Raw genomic sequence first — 20,240 nt, forward strand, 5'->3', positions numbered from 1 at the left:
AAAAATATTAAGCAATTCCCAAATCTTCTTGACAGTGATTCTAGATCAATAGTGCAGAAATATGACTTTGATGAAGACTATTTAGGCAAATTCGCATGCAAATGCAAAAAGGCCGTGCCATAAAACCAAATTGCTATACCAAGAGGGAGTGGAAAGGCCGCAAGGCTTAATTTTTGCCCCAAATACTGTATATGTACCTGTAAAAGAGAGAGAGAGAGAGAGAATTAAGTAAACCACGGACCTTTCTCTCCGCGGCGGCTAGCGATGACGGGAATCATCCCGACCGGCACTGACACCATTGCTTTGATCCGTGGTCTCAGGATTCAGAAGACTAGAGCGTTAAGCTCCCTTTCAGTTTTCATGAAGCTTTGTCAGTGCTGTTGGTGTTTGCGCACAATCGCGCCCAGCTCAGTCAAAGGTCGACTGATGCCGTTCTTATTCACTGATGAAAGCCAGAGAGTCTTGGACTTATTGTCGCCGGCGACTCAGACAGGCAGACAGACAGACATGGAAACTGAAGAGCAGTGAAGGGGTTGGGCGGGGGTAGAGGAGGGGGGGCGTGGGGGGGGGATGTGGGGGGGCAGAGGGGAGGGAAACTGAGACTCGGGAACCAGAGAGAGAGAGACTAGAAAGTATCAGAGAAAGATGGAGAGAATCACAGAGAGAGAGAGACTCAGACAGACGTTATTAGATCCGAACGAAAGTATTTCCATTTCCCTCATAAAACACTGTGCCTGTGTAACACAGGCAGCGAACAGCGGGCCGCGCAATGCAGCATATGTGTTCAACACAACTCTGAAGGTGGACAGCTGGTCAGAAGAGAACACATTCATCATTCCGCGACACATCTTTGATCAAGGTTAAACACAAGAAAGCAGAAAGCATTATCAGTCAGTAATAACACAAAGTTCCAATACAACTGTATTTCACTGTTTTCTTCTTTTTTTTTCATCTTTCTGCAAGGGACTAACGAGCCGGGGGACTATCGAGCTTTCACCACTTTGGTCACCTGATTTGGAGAAGAGGACAGGCCACAGAGATGAGATTCTTCCAAAAACTCTTCGTCATCTGCTTCCGAAATCACATCACCGAAGAAGACAAACAATCGGATCCCACAAAGATCCCAGAGAAGAAATTATCACGATCAGCAGGACTTGCTAGAACAATCCATAGACACTGGACAATTCTGCAAGAAAGGAGAGGCGGGCAGAAAAAAATATATGTATGGGAAGACCGACTCGAGACTGAGCGATGCGCTGGAGAGACGAGGAACAGAGAGACTTTAAGAAGTCTAGTTGCCAGGTCATTGTTGGTGGTCATTGATCTTCAGACAAATGAACAGAAGCCATGTTCGTTCTTTTTCTGTATAGTTTCAGTTTCAAGGAAATGTCAAAGCGTGTGAACTTATCCATATACGCTTCACCACCATCTGCTTGAAAAAGTTTAACAAGATGCAATTTTCTGATCTGCGCATAAACCCAGCATGCTGCTTGTGAGCCTATCCAAGATTTGTATAAAACGTTGACATAAATAAAAGGAAATAAACAAGCAGACAAATCATTATACAAATTGAATATTCTTTTCAATTTGTATCTAACGTTGACATAAACAAAAGGAAATAAACAGATAAGACAAATCAGTATATACATTGACTGTTCTTTTTCTTCTTTTTTTTTAAATCAATGTAGTTAAAAAAGATAATATAAAAAGTAAGAAAGTTGTGTTGGGAGAAAACAGATGGACTGAGTAGACATTTGAAACAAATTATATTATGAACCTGTTAACCCCCAGGGAAACATAACTGGTGCAGACTCTCTGCCAGAGAATTTTAAGTGAAAATGGGTATAAATAAATAGTAAATTCTACTTTTTTTTGTTTTGTTTTTTTCAAAAACACTCAAGTACACTTTCTCTTGCTTACACTTGAAATTATTGTTTGAAATTATGATTTTGAGCAGGTTGAATAACAAAGTATATTTCAGCTGACTGAACAAAAAATAACAGTCGCAACTATCAAAACTACACCAATTCCAAAATGTATGCTACCATCAAAGTCTCTACTCCCCCCTCCCCCTACCTCTCCTCTTTTTCATGCTTTTGATGTTCTCATGGTACTCACCTTTTTACTGATCATGTCATATACCATACTAGGACTGTGTTCATGTTTATTCATTACTGAAATACTGTCTCATTCTGGGTTGGTCAACAGTTAAGATGCTATTTCTGTTTCTGACTGAAGGCAACCTTGGGAAAGTCAGATGACAGGTTAACCCATTATGCTGGCAATTTGGCGGCAATCACAGTATGACAAATTAACCTATCATGTAGGCAGTGAACAGGTTTAAAAGACCTTGACTTTGAAATTGACAATTCTCACATAAACTCTGGCAGGAAGAAGTTAAGTTGCACATACGTAACCCTCTCGTTTGAAAGGCTTCTGTAAATGGTGATAGCCATCACATGTGAATACTGTTTTTATTGATACCTATTACATGCAAATATTCCCTAGCTTTGGCACTGTCGACACACATATGCCATTGCCTGCAAAGAATGATTCAGTATTTAAAATTCATTCTGCAATGACTGACCACTTATTCATGACTCATGATGAGGATAAATTTTCAAGTGAAAAAATTATTGATTCATACTGCTGACATACAAAAACGCTTCGGGTATGGAGAATGAGAATATATATAGTCATCAGTGTCATTAGCATTCAGGTGACTGTGATTAACATGGCCAAACTTCATCATGGCCAACTTTGCGATTTCAGACCTTCCGCCGATTTGGTAAAAAACAAACACCTGTTTAGGACATCTTGAGAATCACCATCCCTTATTTCAAAACTTTCCAGAATTCTGTCATTCTTCTCAGTCAAAGAAGGGATTGCTATCACTGGGATCTGGAGGTGAGTGAGAGACTAAACGGAGTGGTTCCAATGTTAATCACTTACAGGGACATAACCATTGGGACTTGAACTGTGATTTTGTGTCCCCCTTGCCTTCAGCAAGCAGCTAATGGACCAGACTCCGCACCAACAACTGGGACAGATATGGAGGGGATATTAGGTCTTCAGCTGTCTCTTTTGCTGTCTTTGATTTGCTGTTTCTCAGCTCACCTGATCCCCTTAGTTTTGACCATCTCCACAGTAGTCCCCTTTAGTGTTTCTTCATTCATCTATATCACTGTCAGGTCATTAGATCTGCTACCGGTAACCTGTAATCCAGTACAACCTGTTCAGGGTCGGGTTGTCGGCGACTAAACCGGCACTCCCTTGCGGGACTGGTGAGGCGGGTGGCTAGACACCCTTATGGAATTAAAAACGAGATCCATAAAAGAGCGTCGGCTCAGGAGAACCACCGACGGCCATCTAGCTCCATCGTGCTGTGTGCATGCCACACGCAGTTGGCCCCCGGGGTGTGTCTACCCATGCATGCGAAGTCTGGATCCGGCAGAATATGCGGAAGAAACCTATCGGTTTAACGGAGAGGAGGGCGGTTACAGCAACGCACTGTGGAGTGCAGAGAGCAAGATGAGACACCGAAAGGATATCTTGGTCATCCACTGCATCCGTGCTCATCTCTGGCAGGAAGAGGTTAAGTTGCACATACGTAACCCTCTCATTTGAAAGGCTTCTGTAAATGGTGATAGCCATCACATGTGAATACTGTTTTTATTGATACCTGTTACATGCAAATATTCCCTAGCTTTGGCACACATGTGTGTGTATGTGTGTGTCTATGCTTTTGAGTGCGTTTGTGCATGCGAGAGAGTGTAAGTGTACACAAGTGTCAGGAGAGTTCTGTGCACGCGCGTGCGTGCGTGCGTGCGTGTGTGTGTGTGTGTGTGTATGTGTGTGTGAGTGGAGGTGGGGGTGCGGGGGGAAGTGGGGTAGAGGATGAGGTATGTGAGTGTATGCATGCCTACACTGTGGGAGCAACAGGATACTGGAACGTATATATATATATATCTTTGTATATATATATGTGGGGGGTTGGGGGTGGGAGATATGGGCGTATGTGTGTGTGCTTGTACAAGTAAGTGTTCATCTCTGTGAGTGTGTGTTTGTGTGTGTGTGTGTGTGTGTGCCGTGGAAGCTGCGATACGTAGACTAGAAATGAGTGTGTGGAGGAGGGGGGTAGAGGAGGTGCAGGGAAATGTGTGTGGTGTGTGTGTGTGTGTTGGAGATCATGTACGTTTATATGTATTTGACTGTGCTTTCATATCTGTGAAACTGCATGTTTGGTGCATATCTGTTATGCATGTGTGGGGGTATGTGTGAATGTGTGTCTTCATGTTTTACATTTATTTGCTTATTTATCATCATTGCTCTTTTTTCTTTTCTTTTTTTATTTATTTATTTATTATTATTATTATTACTATTACCTTTTTCTATATTATAATTATTATTTATTTATTTATGTAAGCTTATCTATTATTTATTCCCCTTTTCTTTTTTTTTCTTTTTTCTCAAGGCCTAAGCGCGTTGGGTTACGCTGCTGGTCAGGCATCTGCTTGGCAGATGTGGTGTAGCGTATTTGGTTTTGTCCGAACGCAGTGACATCTCCTTGAGTTACTGAAACTGAAACTGAAACTCATCCTCCAGTCGTCTCGACTTGTGTCTTGCCACTGGAAATTGGTGAACCCGGACGATAGAGTGAGGTCGACGTTGCGCAACTCCTCTTCACTTTAAACAAACCCATCGCGCAAATCATCAGTCATCCTTAATGACCTTTCATCCTTCATCCTTTCATCACCCCAAGTCCTGTGGCGACAGGCGAGCGACGAAACGACAGGTGTGGGTACACTGGCAGTCACAGCCGCAGACCTGCACGCAGGCGGCTCAGGCCATAGGGTTGTTCTTCATCGACAGGAGCAGCGATGGAGCTCGGCAGCCGTCTGAGCAGCCCTCTTTAGGAATGCACTGCTCACCTCCCTGAGGAAGGGGGTAGAAAAGGTACCCTAAAAATTGCCTGCTCCATATCACCCTGGCCAGCATACCGCGGCTGGTGGGGACCCTACATCAGCGGTCGAAACAAAGAAAAAGAAAAGAAGAAAACAAGGATCGTTCCTCTCACCATTGGTGCTTGGAACATAAGGACTCCCAAAGGAGAACGGCACTAGTTGCATCCGAACTCGCTAGATACAACATCGACATTGCAGCCTTGAGTGAGACTCGGCTTGCAGGCGAAGGCGAGCTCAATGAACGGGGATCTGGTTACACCTCCTTCTGGAGTGGACGAGGAAGCGAAGAGCGACATGAGGCTGGCGTTGGTTTTGCAGTAAAAACAGCACTCGTCAGCAAGCTAGCTGGAATCCCAAAGGGAGTCAACGATAGGCTTATGACCATGAAACTCCCACTGGCATCTGGCCAGAAGCACCTCACCATTGTCAGTGCCTACGCCCCAACCATGACCAACCCGGATGAAGTGAAGGCGAAGTTCTACGAGGACCTTCACTCTGTCATTGCTGCTATCCCGAAAGCAGACAAGCTCATCATTCTTGGGGACTTCAATGCTAGAGTTGGCTCTGACTACATCTCCTGGGATGGAGTGATTGGAAAGCACGGCGTGGGCCACTGCAACCCAAATGGATTGCTTTTGTTTCAGACCTGTGCAGAGCACGAACTGCTGATAACCAACACAGTTTTCTGCCTCCCTACCCGTAACATGACGTCATGGAGGCACCCTCGCTCAAAGCATTGGCATCTCATCGATTACGTCATCGTCAGGAAAAGGGATAGGCAAGATATACGTGTAACAAAGACCATGTGCGGCGCCGTGTTGGACAGACCATCGCCTTGTAGTCTCGAAGCTGAATATTCGAATCCAACCCAAGAGACGCCCCCAAGGCCAGAAGGCTCCAAAACGGCTCAACATCGTTAAGCTGAAAAACATCACCATCAAACAGACCTTTGTGGAGCTGCTGGAAGATCGTCTGGAATCCGCCTCTCTGGACAACCAGAATGTGGAGTCTGACTGGAGGACCCTGTGCGAGCTGATCTATAGTACAACTTCAGAGACCCTGGGACCCATGACCAGAAAGCACAAAGACTGGTTTGATGAAAACTGTGATGAAATCAGGCAGCTTCTGGATGAGAAACGCCATCTGCATCATGCCTACCTGAGCAACCCAAAGTCCACATCAAAAAAGGATGCATACAATGCCATCCGCAGGACTGTTCAGCAAAAGTTACGTCAGATGCAGGATAAGTGGCTGAGTGACAAAGCTGATGAGATCCAGGGATATGCTGACAGGCACGATATGAAGAGGTTCTATAATGCCTTAAAAGAAGTCTACAGCCCCACATCCTCAGGATCATCCCCCCTCCTCAGTGCAGATGGGAATACCTTGATCACCGAGAAGGAGAAAATTCTCGAACGCTGGGCTGAGCACTTCAACAGTGTCTTAAATCGCCCTTCCTCCATAAATGATGAAGCCATAGACCGTCTCCCACAAGTCCCCATCAACGAAGCACTGGACGATCCGCCATCACTTCTTCAGACCCAGAATGCAATCTGTCTGCTATCCAGTGGCAAAGCACCTGGCTCAGACTCCATACCAGCAGAGGTCTACAAGGATGGAGGCACTGTGCTGACTGAGAAGCTCCATCAGCTGTACTCACTCATGTGGAAAGAAGAGACGATCCCCCAGGATTTCAAAGATGCATCTATCATTCACTTGTACAAGCGAAAGGGGAACTCCAATTCCATGAAGGCATGCAGGCTCGAGTCCAGGACAATGGCGAAACATCTGCTCCTTTTCCTGTCACAAATGGTGTCAAGCAAGGCTGCGTCCTGGTGCCAACGCTGTTCAGCCTCATGTTCTGTGCGATGCTTACTGATGCCTTCAGAGATGGCGATGTTGGAATCAGCCTAAAGTACCGAACAGATGGCAAGCTGTTTAACCTCAGAAGGCTTCAAGCAAAAACGAAGGTCATGACAGACATCATCAGAGACTTTTTGTTTGCTGATGATTGTGCCCTCAACGCTGGATCTGAAGCTGACATGCAACTCAGCGTCGACAAGTTTGCCACTGCCAGCAGGAACTTCGGCCTTACCATCAGCACGAGGAAAACTGAAGTTCTCCATCAGCCAGCCCCAGGGAAACCCCATGTTGAGCCCAACATCACAGTCAACGGTCAGAGACTCAGTGCGGTGGAGCGGTTCACGTACCTTGGCAGCACACTGTCACGAAATGCGACCATCGACGATGAAGTGAACGTCAGGATTGCAAGAGCAAGTGCAACCTTTGGTAGACTCTATGCAAATGTCTGGAACAGAAGAGGCAATGGTCTTGAGACCAAGCTAAAGGTCTACAGAGCAGTAGTTCTCCCCACACTACTGTACGCCTGCGAAACTTGGACAGTGTACCAAAGACACACCAGGAAGCTGAACCACTTCCACACAACATGCCTCAGGAAGCTACTGAGCATCAAGTGGCAAGACAGGACCCCAGACACAGAGGTGCTTGCAAAAGCCACCCTCCCCAGCATCTTCACCATCCTGATGCAGTCCCAGCTTCACTGGGCTGGACACGTGGCGCGCATGCCAGTCCATCGGCTGCCCAAAAGGCTCTTCTATGGTGAGCTGCAACAAGGGAAGAGATCACACGGAGGTCAGAAGAAGGGCTTCAGAGATACTCTTAAAGTCTCTCTGAAAGCGTTTGATATCAACCCCGACTCCTGGGAGGAATCTGCAGTGGACCGTGACAAATGGCGCGCTGCTGTGCACAAAGGTGCCAAGTTGAGCGAGGCCAACAGGACTGCTGCAGCTTTTCAGAAGAGGCAGGCCAGAAAGTCACGGGCAAACAAGCTCCCTGACAATGATATGCCTATATTTGTCTGCCCCAACTGTCAGCAAACATTTCATGTGCAGATAAAACTATTCAGCCATCTGCGCATTCACAGATAGATTCATGAGCATCCCCCCCCTCCCCCAGTTGGATGACAACGATGGTCATCATCGATCTTGATGGATACACACCACCACCACCATATCACTGGTGAGAAAGATCAGGCCTCTTTTACATGTTTTTGTTGCAGAAGCATTAATATCTGACAATTCAAGACCCAGTATCAGGTTGGCTGAAGGTCTTTTAACTCTCTCCATACGAACGGCGAAAGAGACAGCGTTTCACCCCATTTACCATCATCAAAATATTGCAAGCGGAAGGCTCTTATACTGAAGAGGTAAATATTGACAAAGAATACCACAATTCTGACGACGGAAGCTAAAGGTTGGGTCATTCAGACACCCACTGGACATCCGAGGGGTCTGTGTAGAGGAGAAGAGAGGACTGGCCGTACTGAGTGAGTTAAGATACCTCTGTTTAGCTGTGATGGGCTGATGACTGGCATCAGGCTTTTGGACTTTGCTCTCCCAAATGCATAAATGTTCAGAACCCTGTCATACCTAAGAATGTATGACTTGTGTGCAGCTGACATTTCCAAACAAAGTTATCATTTCTGTGAGATTTGGTCTGGGGGATTTAGTTTGGAAATACTGGCTACATACAAGTGATACAAGGGTGGTCCAAAGTCTTCGCAGTTAGGGTGCCATTTATGAACTGTTTATTGTAAATTTTTCCAACTTCAGATTGAACCCTGTTTTTTCCTGCTCCTCTATTAGATAAGGCTCTAGAAGCCACTTTCCTGCTGTATGGTCTTGAATTCTAAGCAATAGCTGGAAACAGTAATAGTTGAATCAGAGGCTCAAAATAACCATAAGAGTTGACCACAGGTGATGAAACATAGGTCACTATGCCATCCCGAAGGCATAGTCCAATCAAATGTGAATTGAAGCTGATGATGAAAGACCAGTTGTAATGAGAACTGGTTTCCAAAGCCAGAGGAGACTTTCCTCCATTTTATTCAATTCCCATGGCTCTGCAGCTGTTGCCTGAAGTCAACTCTTATTGCCAGATTTCATGACTTATTGTAGAAAGTCTTTAGCCCATAGATATGTAGTCCATCCATGAGCAGCATCTGAACGTGGGTACCTGCAAAATGCTCTTTCTACATGACAAGTGCCTAAAAAGCCAAGGTCACTGTGACTTAACTACAAGTACAATCCATCCAAGTTCTCCACCCACCCTCGCTCCTGACCTAGCCCCATTTGATTTCTGTCTCCATTTCTGAAGCAGAACCTGGCTGGCAAGAACTTTTTGAGAATCCAGGACTTGGGGAAAGCAGTGAATTTAGAGCTTGTTACTGTATGTCAGTCAATCAAAAAGCATTTGCACTTGGCTGATCTCTGTGTAAAGAGAGGAGGGTGTATCCAGGCAAGACAGGGTTTTGAATTCATCTGCTGATTCCAGAAATCTGTGGAACCACTTGCAAAAAGTAGAGTTTTTTTGTATATGGAGATTATTTCTTTGCTTGCCCTCGTGTGGGGAACTATCTGCGTCCACAACATTCAGTCACCGTCTGCTGTCAAGACTTAAAACATCTTTGCAAAATTGTCAATACTTGCATCAAGCATGCTTAGTTGTTTGCTGCTCTTGTTAGTGTGTGGAAGGAGCATGCACATATTGTGTTGGGTGTACATTTGGAGCACTGGGGAAGGATGGGAGAGGAGAGAATGTGGAGGGTAGGATGTGAATTTGTGTTAAGTTTTTTTCTTCCCTTTTTCTCATGAATATTGCTTACATGTCTTGTAACTGTTAAGTTTGGAGACATGTGTTAGGTTCTGCGTTTTACATATTCTGTTATCTATAACTGCTGCTGTGATTTTGTCTGTCAAGTCTACAGTCCACAATAATGTCCTGATTGATAAAACACTGCAAAATATAAAAAATGGTTTTTGAAATATTTCTGAAAAAACTTCATGCTGGCAAACACTTCAACTCATTTTTGTTGTTATTTTGTGCTGAGTTTCCAGTGCATGCTGGATAAATGGCGTCTCCACATTTGAAAACAGTTTGCCCTGTCCCAATCCCCAAATGGATAAGCACAGTTACATGTATGCATGGAGTTACATGTATGCAACCATGCATATGTGCAAAACTTTATTAAGGAGGTGGAAAAGATCATTACAGTGACTCACTCCTGGTTTTCACATGGAGTCAAAAATAAAAAAGGAGATACAAAATACAATGTAATAAATAAACCACACGCTGTCATAGTATTGCTACAAAAGATTTTATTTCAACATCATTTTATAATGTTGGCTGCTGCTTACGATTTCTACAACATAGAAAAGGAAACAGTTTGCGATATATGTACACAAAATAATGCCGAACTTAGCAACTGTAGATTCAGACTGAATTTGCAACAAGAAACTAATTCATCAACATTTCCTCTTTGTTCTGGAGAACTGGGGCAGGGGACTTGAAACAATCAGATTTTTGAACATGTAAACAGTCTTTAGGTTAAGGGCCACTGTCTGTACACAGTATGTACAGCCACAATGACTTGAGAATAGGTGAAAAAGTATCTGTAGGGCCAAACATCTATACAGTGTATGTACAATCACACATCAACTTTCCCAACAAACAGCAGAAGCCAGGAGAAGGTAAAATAATCTTTCCTTAACGAATGATGATATGTACAGTGCCATGACCCACCCAAACGGTGAAGTGACAACCTAGCCAATAAATATCAAGGTATGCAACACAAAGTCAGATTTATGACCAGCTCAAGACCTCAGTTCAGGTGAACTGTTGGCGACTTTTCAGTATCTGTACAAAATAGGTCTCCAAAACTTCAGCACACTGAAAGAAAGGGGAGTCTGTTGGGTTGTAGAGACGGCAGTTGTCAAAGATCTTGGTCACGTCTCGCACAAAATCACTCATCCTGGTGTAGGTCTTGCTGATGACACGGCTCTCCACAATTGCTAAATCTGCAATCAAAACCACTGCCATGACTATGAAGTACAGGTCAAATCATTTTCCCTAAATCAATTACAACCATCATGACATCAGACCTGATGGGAATGTTCACTTTGGTTAAATCTGCTATCACAATCATCGCCATCACCATCAATCACAGGTCAAGTTCACTACATCTAAATCAGCCATCAAAACCACCACCATAATTACCGAGTGCATGCTAGATTCATTTCCTCATCATGTTTCTGCATGGAATTTACTCTCTTCAGGGAGAAAGTCACCATGATCTGGTGCTATATATTATTTCCCTGTCTGCAAGTGTAAAAATAGGTGTCTTTGAGAAGGATTGCAATGAATGGTGAGGGTGGAATGAAAGCAAGTGTGGGTGTGAAGGAAACATGTAACACTGTAGAGTCCCCTGCCACTTACCCATGGGATCCTTGATGACCTGATAGTAGTCTGGCACTTCACTGGGATCCACTGCAGCCTGGAAAGGCCAGGCCATCTTGTGAGCCTGGACAGACACACATACACACAATCTGACTTAATGCTGTCACATCCTTACTCAAATACCACAGAAAAATATGGATAAGTCAAAACAGCAACATTTCTTGTGCACAAACAGGGGAAAAAACAAAACAAGCATTGCCAAGAAACAAGATTAACTAAGAATACTCCATGGTTTCAGACACAGATAGTGGGGGAAAAAGGAATTTGTGAGGGGTAGACTGTAAAGTTGAGAATTCTGTTACACTGCTTGTACCCGACAATAAGGAGCTCCTTAACACAGATCTTGTGACAGAATTATGGTAAACATAATTGTGACAGAAATGAACAACATAAAGAGAGGGAGCCAGCAGAACTGTGACAGGTACAGATATTCCAATGAACAAAGCATGGGATTTTCATCCTGATGATCTGAGATATGTAGGGTTCAAATCCCAACAGTTGGAGGAAGGTGGAGATTTTTTTATCTTCAAGATCAACATCTGCGCACACCAACTATCCCCTCATACACAGCCGTGAGATATACACCTATCACGCAACCACTTGAAAAGGAGTACGACTGCCAAAATTGCAAGGTGACATTGGTCATACATGTGAAGTACCACTCATGGAAACAAATCAATTATTAAGTTGCAGACCATGTATGCTACAAAGCCCTGGTAGATTAACAGTTCCCATTTTTAAAAATAATGTATTCTCACCAGGTTAAATTATATAAAATAAAATATTCATTTAATCACAAAGGAGATACATTGTCACATCACATAGCAATTCCCACCTTGAGATTGCGCACGATCTTGAGAAGAGTGATGTAATCATCAGACGTGAGGACTCTCTGTGCTATGGGGTTTGCCTCTTCCTTTTGCTGACAGTTAGGACAGATGTAGGTGTCTATGGAGTCAGCCTCTGACTTGGTCACACCAACACAACGTCCATGGAACCAGTCCTGGCAACGGTCGCAGCCAATGTAGAACCTGGCAAAGAAAAGGTAGTCATATCTCCTGTACAACAGTGCACATATCTGCTGGAAAACATGGCATATAACTGCTATATAACATGGCACACGATTGCAAAACAACAAGGCACATAACTGCTGGATGGCATGACACATAAGTGCTGGAAAACAGCACACTAATGGCATGGCACATTAGTGCTGGAAAACAGTACACATATGCTGTATGACAGCACACAAACAGATGCTTTGTGTGCCAACATAGTAAGTGCAGTGTTTTGTGTTCTTACAGAGTGTGTGCGTGTGCGTGTGAGTGCATGAGTGTGTGTGTGCATGCGTGCACGCGCGTGTGTATGTGTGTGTGTGTGTGTTAACCCACTGCCTGCCTTGTGACGTGAGACTTGCGTCCCTTTTGTTGCACTGTTGTTCGCCTACAGATAACTCTTGCAGATACAGTTAGTCAAAATGGTGTTGTCTATCAAAGATCAATCTTGACTCATTTTTCAAAGGTTTGCACTAAATAACAGCCTTAAAAGTGGCACAGCAAATACTTAACCCTTAAAGTGCTGGATATAATAAAACATACAGAAATCATGCTTAAAACAAAGGGATTGTTTGCCTCTGCTACCTGTGCTCTGATCTGAGGCATTTGTATGCTTATTAGATTGGTAAACCTATACATTTTTGGAAAGTAGAGTGGGTGAAGAATCAGATAAAAGTAAGAAAAAGGCTGTACCTTGTATGTAGTTGGAGATATTCCACAGGATATAATCAACAAATTTTGCACACTTATTTTCCAAAACATCAACCACAATACTGATAGGTATTTTCACATCTGTCACAGAGTCAAAATCTCAAAATTGGCATTAAACTGTACAAAAGAATGTTCTGGCTGCAGAATCATGATATGAATATAACTGAAACAATGAAATTATAAGCATTGTGTTCTTTGTTTGAGACACGCCCACCAATGCCACACGCACACACATCTACAATACTCAAAGCAATCACAGGCAAAAACAGAAATTAAAGTTTTCTTTCCGCTCATGTTGCTTTCAAAAGCAGAAAGAATGCTTTAAATCAAAATAGTTCCCAGTTTTCTAGCTTCATTTGGTCAAGAGTTGGCAATGGATCATGCCCCCCCCCCTCCCTCCCCCACCATCAGCCATCCCCCACTTTCTGTGGCTGGAGACAAAACTGAATGAACAAACAAGCCAGCTTGCCGAAGCGTCAAGTTGAGTAAGAAAAAGAATAAAAAAGAAGATGTGTTAGAAGTCACTGCAGACCAGATAAACTTATTTCAAAGAAAATCATACTGTAATTAAAAGATTTTTTTTTCAAAGTTGACCATCAAGTTTGACACATTTATTTTTTATGTGTAAATACAGAACAACATGAGCCTGGAAACAAAAATTCTTTTGCAATTTTATTATGTGTAGAATGCAGGAAAAATAAATATGTGCAACAAAAGAAGGTAATTATATCTTTAATCAGTTTATAATTACCCACTATTGAAAATTGCAAGAGTTATTCGCCTTGGCATGGGATTTCAGGGGTGATTAGTGCTGAGCGTCCTGGGGGTATTCAAATCAATTCATGTTGTTTAGAGCCCAGCCGACCGTTTAGGCCATCTCAGTCCTGGGGGTAAGAGGGTTAATTCACAGGCATGAGATAACACTGCAGGTTCCTGATACGTGTTTCCTGCTTTTCCTACTGTCCTCAGTCCACTTACTGGTTTTCATCATATGGTGTACGGCACAGGCAGTACAGTTCCTCAGATGTGTTCTCCTGCTGCTTTCGACAATCCTCACAAATGTAAGAGTCAATGAAACGGGCCTGCTCCTCAGTGATGTGCACACAGCTGCCATGGAACCAGTTGGAACACAGGTCACAGCCAATGTAAAACCTGCACACAGACCATGCAGCACTGACAAAATGTCCAATTATCCAGCATACATCCCAACAGCATATCAAATATACATCTACTTTCCCTGCACAATCCCATTATTCTGCATACATCCCATTATCTTGCACAGACCCTCCACACACATCCCATTATCCTGCACAATCCCCTTTCTGTATATATTCTAATATCCTCCACAATCCCTTTCTTTTGCATACATCTCATCATCCTGCACACTCCCCGTTCTCCTGCATATATCCCATCACCCAGCACAAACCCTGCTCCAAAGATCACATGCATCACAGTGAACTACAATGACACTGACTTAGTCTGGTCATACGGTGTACGGCAGATGCAGTACAGTTTCTCAGCCCGTCCTTTCCCAGCTGCTCCAATGGTAATCAGCCGTTGTTTGCTGCTGTTGACAGCACCACTCTGTCCACCAGCTGAAACACACAGCGCTCATCTGTTCATCACACCTCTATCAAACATATCTCACAATGACCACAGCACACCTCTATCACACAAATCTCATAATGAGCATACCACACATCACACCTCTATCACACACAATGACCACACCATAACACCTCTGTTACACACAATGACCGCACCAGAACCACACACATGTTACACTGACAAACAATCACAACTGTCTCACACATATCTAACAGTAACCAAAATATCACACCTCTTATCACACACATCTTTATATGGCTATTTTATCAATAACTATCATGAGACTATGAATCTGGCATGATACCTTTACGTTTCTTGGCTGAAGTGGTCTTGGAGCGGGCAGTATCCATGCCTGGGATGTAGCTAGTGATCTTGGGAGGTTCCCCCTCCCTCTTCTTCACCAGCATGGTGGGTGTGGGGCCTGCTGGGGACTGGGCCATCACTGGAGACCCCGAGGGGGAAGCACCAGACTTCACTCCCGCCTTCTTCTGTCGCTTCATTGTGTCTGAGATTTCCATCTGAAGTCAAAACAGGCCCAATCCTTATTAGTCAACACCAGTCTTGACACCAATCCCACTGTCTGAAGACACCCATCCCATAATCTCACATTCTGGGGACATCCATCTGATACACCCATCCCAGTCTGAAGACACCAATCCCACAATGACCTCAGGCACCCATCCTCCTTTCTGAGGACATCCATCTCAGTCTGAGGACACCCTCCCAGTCTGGACACCTGTCCCAAAGCCATAATTTTTCGTCAAATTGCACAAATCTTCCCTTTCCCACTTGTAAATTCTCAAATGAAAGGACAACCACTTGGATTCATCAAGATTTGATGACTGAGCAGTTTGTGTGTACAGTGGAGTGAGTTAAACACAAATCTAAAGCATAACATTATGGCTATCTGAACCTTCATCAACAGGCATAACCATTGAATGGGCCTTCATCACCTAGAATTCCCAATGCATGAGCCTTCATTAACAGGTATACCCACTGAATGAGCCTTCATCAACAGGTATAACCATTGAATGAGCCTTCACCAACAGGTGTACCCAGAAAGACACAAACCATTGCTAAGCAGCAAAAGGAGGAGTTTATATTATAGTCCCTGTTTGGTGATACATATACTTACTATGTCAAAATGATGCAAACTAGGCCTATCGGTTTGCTCTGCTTGGCCATATTTCGCGCAACTAACAGTGGAAAGTCTTGCCCGGTCCGCTCTTAGCCAATCAAATGCCTGTAAAAGCTACAAGTGCTGAATCATTCCATGGCCATTGACAAAATGCCCCATGAGAACCATGGCAGAGACGCGGGGACAGACGGGCGGGCATTCGAGTTTGACATGGCAAGCATATGTATCACCAAACAGGGAGTATAATACAAACTCCTCCTTTTGGTGTCATATACTGTACCATGTCAAACTGATGCAGAATTTAAAGCAAATGGAGGAGGGCGACGCCTACTGGTTCACATGGGGAGCCCTTGTAACCAAGATGGCAGTGTTAGCCGTGACAAAGGAAATCCTCTTGGAACCGTCAGCCCTGGTCATACAGAAATCCCTGAGGTAGAAGTAGATGATGGGATTCTCAGACCGCCAGAAGGCTACCTCCAAGACTCTTGGAGGGCTGGGCTAAATATGAAGCCACCTCCCTGTTTGTCTCTGCCCTGTGGGTGACGAAATAGGGCACATACTGGCCAAAGAGGGAGTGCTTCTACGCCGGGATGGACTGCAAGGTAACCCTCTCCTTTAATGGAATGTTGGAGAGGCAGAGAATGGCATCACGCCGAGCCAGCACAGTATTGAAGTGAAGGCTGGTAGCTGTGTCTGCAGCTGCTGTGAGACCAGAGGCTACCCTATTGCCAAAAGTGTTTAACCTCTCGTCGATGAAGAGGCCTGGAGGGACAGAGGTAGGCGACACCGTGTCCTGATTAACTGAACGCTGTTCCCACAGCTCAATGGCCCTGTGGAGGAAAGCGTCAGAAAAGGTATAAGCCGTAGAAACCTCGAGGAGGCAGTGGCGGGACAGATAATGTTTTAAAAGATAAATTAGCTGAAGTGGGGAACGTGCTGCGCTGGGAGACCAACATCCTGTCCTGCACGGAGGGCTTTGCTTCCATGTAGGCAGGGTGGTTCTGTGTGTACAAGGATCACACCCCGCCTTTGGAGGAGTCTTTGAGGAACTTGCTGGGGGAAAGGTGCCCGGGACAGAGAGAGACTCCCTGTTTGGAGGAGAATTGGAAGCAGCGCCCCAGACAGTGCAGGCTGGCTTATCAAGCCATTCCTGTGCCATTTCTGGCACTCTTGAGTCGTCTGGTGGTTGTGGAGTTAAGAGTCACATTGCTAAAGGAGGGCCAAGGGTGACAATGTAGCTTGAGGGACGGACTCAACATACTTGACCCGATTGGGGAGGGTCAGTTTGAGCTCGGCTAAGCCCAAGTTTGGTTCAGGCTGGTCCCTAGGGAGGTGTGGGCTCAATCTGTCACCCTGGGATGGGGGCGAAGAGTGCTCATCCACTTGTTCGTCCTCCTCCAAGACAGAGGCTCCCACTCTTGCTCCCAGTCCATCCCCAGCTGGGTGCCATCCCAAGTGGATGTACCCACTAGGACGTCCTGTGAGCTGTGGTCAGCCCAGCAGGACGAGCTGGACAATCCTGAACAGGGACCATGGCAGCAGCCGTTACCTCCTTGACGCCTGAAGAGGGTGGGGAGTGTGTGGACTGTAGGTCCAACCACGCTTGGGATGGTGGGTGTCACACCTTCTCAGTAATGGCATCCCTGGATGCAAGAGGGACCCATGAGTGCTGTGAGGGGACAAACATCCACTCATCTCCCTGTAGGACCGAGGGCTGGGGTGGGGGAGGGGGGAAGAACAGCAGGCTCCCTGGGCCGAGCGGGGTGACTCGGCAGCTGTCGGTCCTGAAAAGGAGGCTGTTGTGACCATGGAGGTCACCTGTGAGGTGACAGAGGCCCGATTTGTGGACTAAGTGGCAATACTGGCCGAGGAACTCGACCTGACTGGTCTGACTTGGTTGTCAGTCCCGCCAGAAGACCGGCGGGCTGACTGCCTGGAACCGCCTGACACGTGTGTGCCTCTCCAAGCAGGGGAGAGTGGCCGGATAGTGGGAAGACCTGCAAAATAGGTGGCCACGTGCCCCAAATCCCCTCCCATGGGGAGACTGGGGTGGCTTGGCCCAGGGTGGGCAAAGTAAAGGTCCCCCCCTGGAACCAAAACTTTCTCCGCCCCGAGTCCTCACCACCAAGAGAGGACTTACCACTCCCCCTTATTCCTGCCTCCTGCTGGGACACCTTGGGAGGCAACGCTCATACCCCTCCCCCCGCCTCCTCTCCCCCCCCGGTCCCCTTCATGACTGTTTTAATTGGACGAGCATCGCCTCTACGATCAGCGTCAAAAGACGCATTGCCATGGTCCCGATCGGGAAAAACCATGAGCTCCGGTCCTGGGAGAGCCTCTTGCCGAGTCTTGATCCCAGCATCATGGATTCTGCCGTCGTGGGATGATGAACGAGGTAACCACACTTAAGCACCCAGCGAAAGTTCTGAGGCCCGAAAGAAAAAGGACAGACAGGATCGACTGAGAGGTAGAGAAAAAGTACGATTCGAGGGGGCAGAGACGAACTGAGTACGCAAAAGGTAATACAATAAAATCAAACCGCATGCAACAAAACAAGGCCAAATGAACACGCTTAAAAAACAACAAAAAAAAACAACAGAACTGTTGCATGACAAGACTCACAAAGATTTCCTGTTGCAGACTCTTCTCCATAGCAGACCGTTTCTTCAGAATGTCTTTTTTCAGTGCCTCTTTGTGTTTGAACAATGCTCTTTGCTGGGTGACACTGTTAAGCCGTTTTTGTCGTTCTTCTGCAGACTCTTGCTTTTTTTGTCGCTTCTGCTCTTGCTTTTCCTCTCGCTCAATTTTGTCCAGCATACCTTTGATCACCATGCCGCAAACTGCTGACCTGGAGAACATATACAAATTTGATACTTTATTTCTTTTTTCTTTCTTTTATTCTCACCCCTCCACATTCATCTGATTAATTCCTAATTCGCCCCTATCTCCCTTACACTGTACCAGGGAAATGGTCCAATCTCTAGTTTCTCAAATGCCAAGTATTCAAGGTGAGATGTAGTATCTAGAAATGTTTTATTTTCTTACCTGAATATTTTCCTTCTGCACCATGGTTCATATATATATATATATAGCATTTAAGGAAAATTGAACAGATTATTAAGTTACTATTTTCATTTTATTCATCTGTTCAAGGGGCATTTGAATGAACCTGATGAAGTTTTTTTTTGTTTTTTAAAGATGTGTTTGAAGCAAACAAAGTTTTTTGATTGGTTGAAAGATAACCCTCCTTGTATTTTCCATGATATGGTCTAATCTTTAGTTTCTTTTTACCAAATGCACCTTGTATTCTCCAGAAGAAACAATCGAATCTCTCTCTTAAAAATGTATACCTAATCCCCATACATTCTCCAGAGAAAATAGCTTTGCCTCTCGTTCCATACATATCCCAATGACCTTTATATATAACACTCCATTTACCTGAAATCAGCCTGTGCTAATTGCTCAGGCACAAAAGAATACATTCATGAGCTTCAAACACATACATTCTCTCTTTCCCTCTGTGTCCGTCATAACAAAATCATACACAAACCACCCATATTCCTAAATGTTACCTTACCAATCTGGCGTTGGCAGCAAAAATGTGCATATCTGTGGTTCCTGAATCCTGTTAGGACTCCTAATACAGCTCCTCTTCCTTGCAGAGAGAGAGGGAGAGTGAGAGAGAGAGGGAGAAAAAGGGAGATGTGACATCTGGTGATGCTAACCTCATCTGCTCCTCTTTCTGCTGTTGGGTGAGAGGTTTCTTCTGGCGACTGCTCTCCCCTGCATTGCTAACAGGAGACACATTGGCCTTGAGGGCACCTGGCAGCAAAGACTTGCTGACAACACTTTGAGGCACTTCCACTACTTGCTGCTGCTGGTGTTGTTGCTGTTGCTGCTGCTGCTGCTGTTGCTGCTGTTGTTGAATCTGTCGTTGCATAGCCAGCAGCTTGGCCTGGATCTCTGGTGCCTGATTCTGCATCAATGCTTGTCGCACCACTGCAACGCAAATGTTCCCCACATTATCCTGAATACACCAGCACTTGTCACATCACTGTAAAACACACATCCTCCCCACATCATCCTGAATACATCAGCACTTACCACACCACTGTTGCACATCCTCCTGAATACATCAGCACTTGTCACACCACTGTTACACACACATCCTCCCTCACACTATCCCAAATAAATCAGCGCTTGCCACACCACTGTATCATACACATCTTCCCCACATTATCCTGCATACATCAGTACTTGTAGCACCACTGCAACACACACATCTTCCCTACATCATCCTGAATATATCAGTGCTTGTAGCACCACTGCAACACACACATCTTCCCCACATTATCCTGCATAAATCAGTGCTTGTAGCACCACTGCAACATACACATCTTCCCCACATCATCCTGAATACATCAGTGCTTGTAGCATCACTGCAACACACAC

At 45.0% G+C, this 20,240-nt stretch overlaps 2 protein-coding genes across 2 annotated transcripts in view; one reads left to right on the top strand and one right to left on the bottom strand.

Annotated features, from left to right (window-relative positions):
- LOC143287492 (GPI alpha-1,4-mannosyltransferase I, stabilizing subunit-like) overlaps positions 1 to 20,240 on the top strand; it is a 183,193-nt gene that overhangs the window by 26,122 nt on the left and 136,831 nt on the right. The window lies entirely within an intron of this gene.
- LOC143287451 (nucleosome-remodeling factor subunit BPTF-like) overlaps positions 10,128 to 20,240 on the bottom strand; it is a 41,214-nt gene continuing 31,101 nt past the window's right edge. Inside the window, exons 17-24 of the mRNA XM_076595451.1 lie at positions 19,514 to 19,787; positions 18,411 to 18,636; positions 14,955 to 15,168; positions 14,517 to 14,637; positions 14,021 to 14,194; positions 12,115 to 12,310; positions 11,259 to 11,343; positions 10,128 to 10,840 (exon numbers count right to left, since the gene is read on the bottom strand). Of these exons, the coding sequence (XP_076451566.1) occupies positions 10,650 to 10,840; positions 11,259 to 11,343; positions 12,115 to 12,310; positions 14,021 to 14,194; positions 14,517 to 14,637; positions 14,955 to 15,168; positions 18,411 to 18,636; positions 19,514 to 19,787 (1,481 nt within the window). The 3' untranslated portion in view covers positions 10,128 to 10,649. The remainder of the gene's footprint in view (positions 10,841 to 11,258; positions 11,344 to 12,114; positions 12,311 to 14,020; positions 14,195 to 14,516; positions 14,638 to 14,954; positions 15,169 to 18,410; positions 18,637 to 19,513; positions 19,788 to 20,240) is intronic.

This window comes from Babylonia areolata, chromosome 1, assembly GCF_041734735.1.
Source record: "Babylonia areolata isolate BAREFJ2019XMU chromosome 1, ASM4173473v1, whole genome shotgun sequence".
NCBI lineage: Eukaryota > Metazoa > Mollusca > Gastropoda > Neogastropoda > Buccinidae > Babylonia > Babylonia areolata.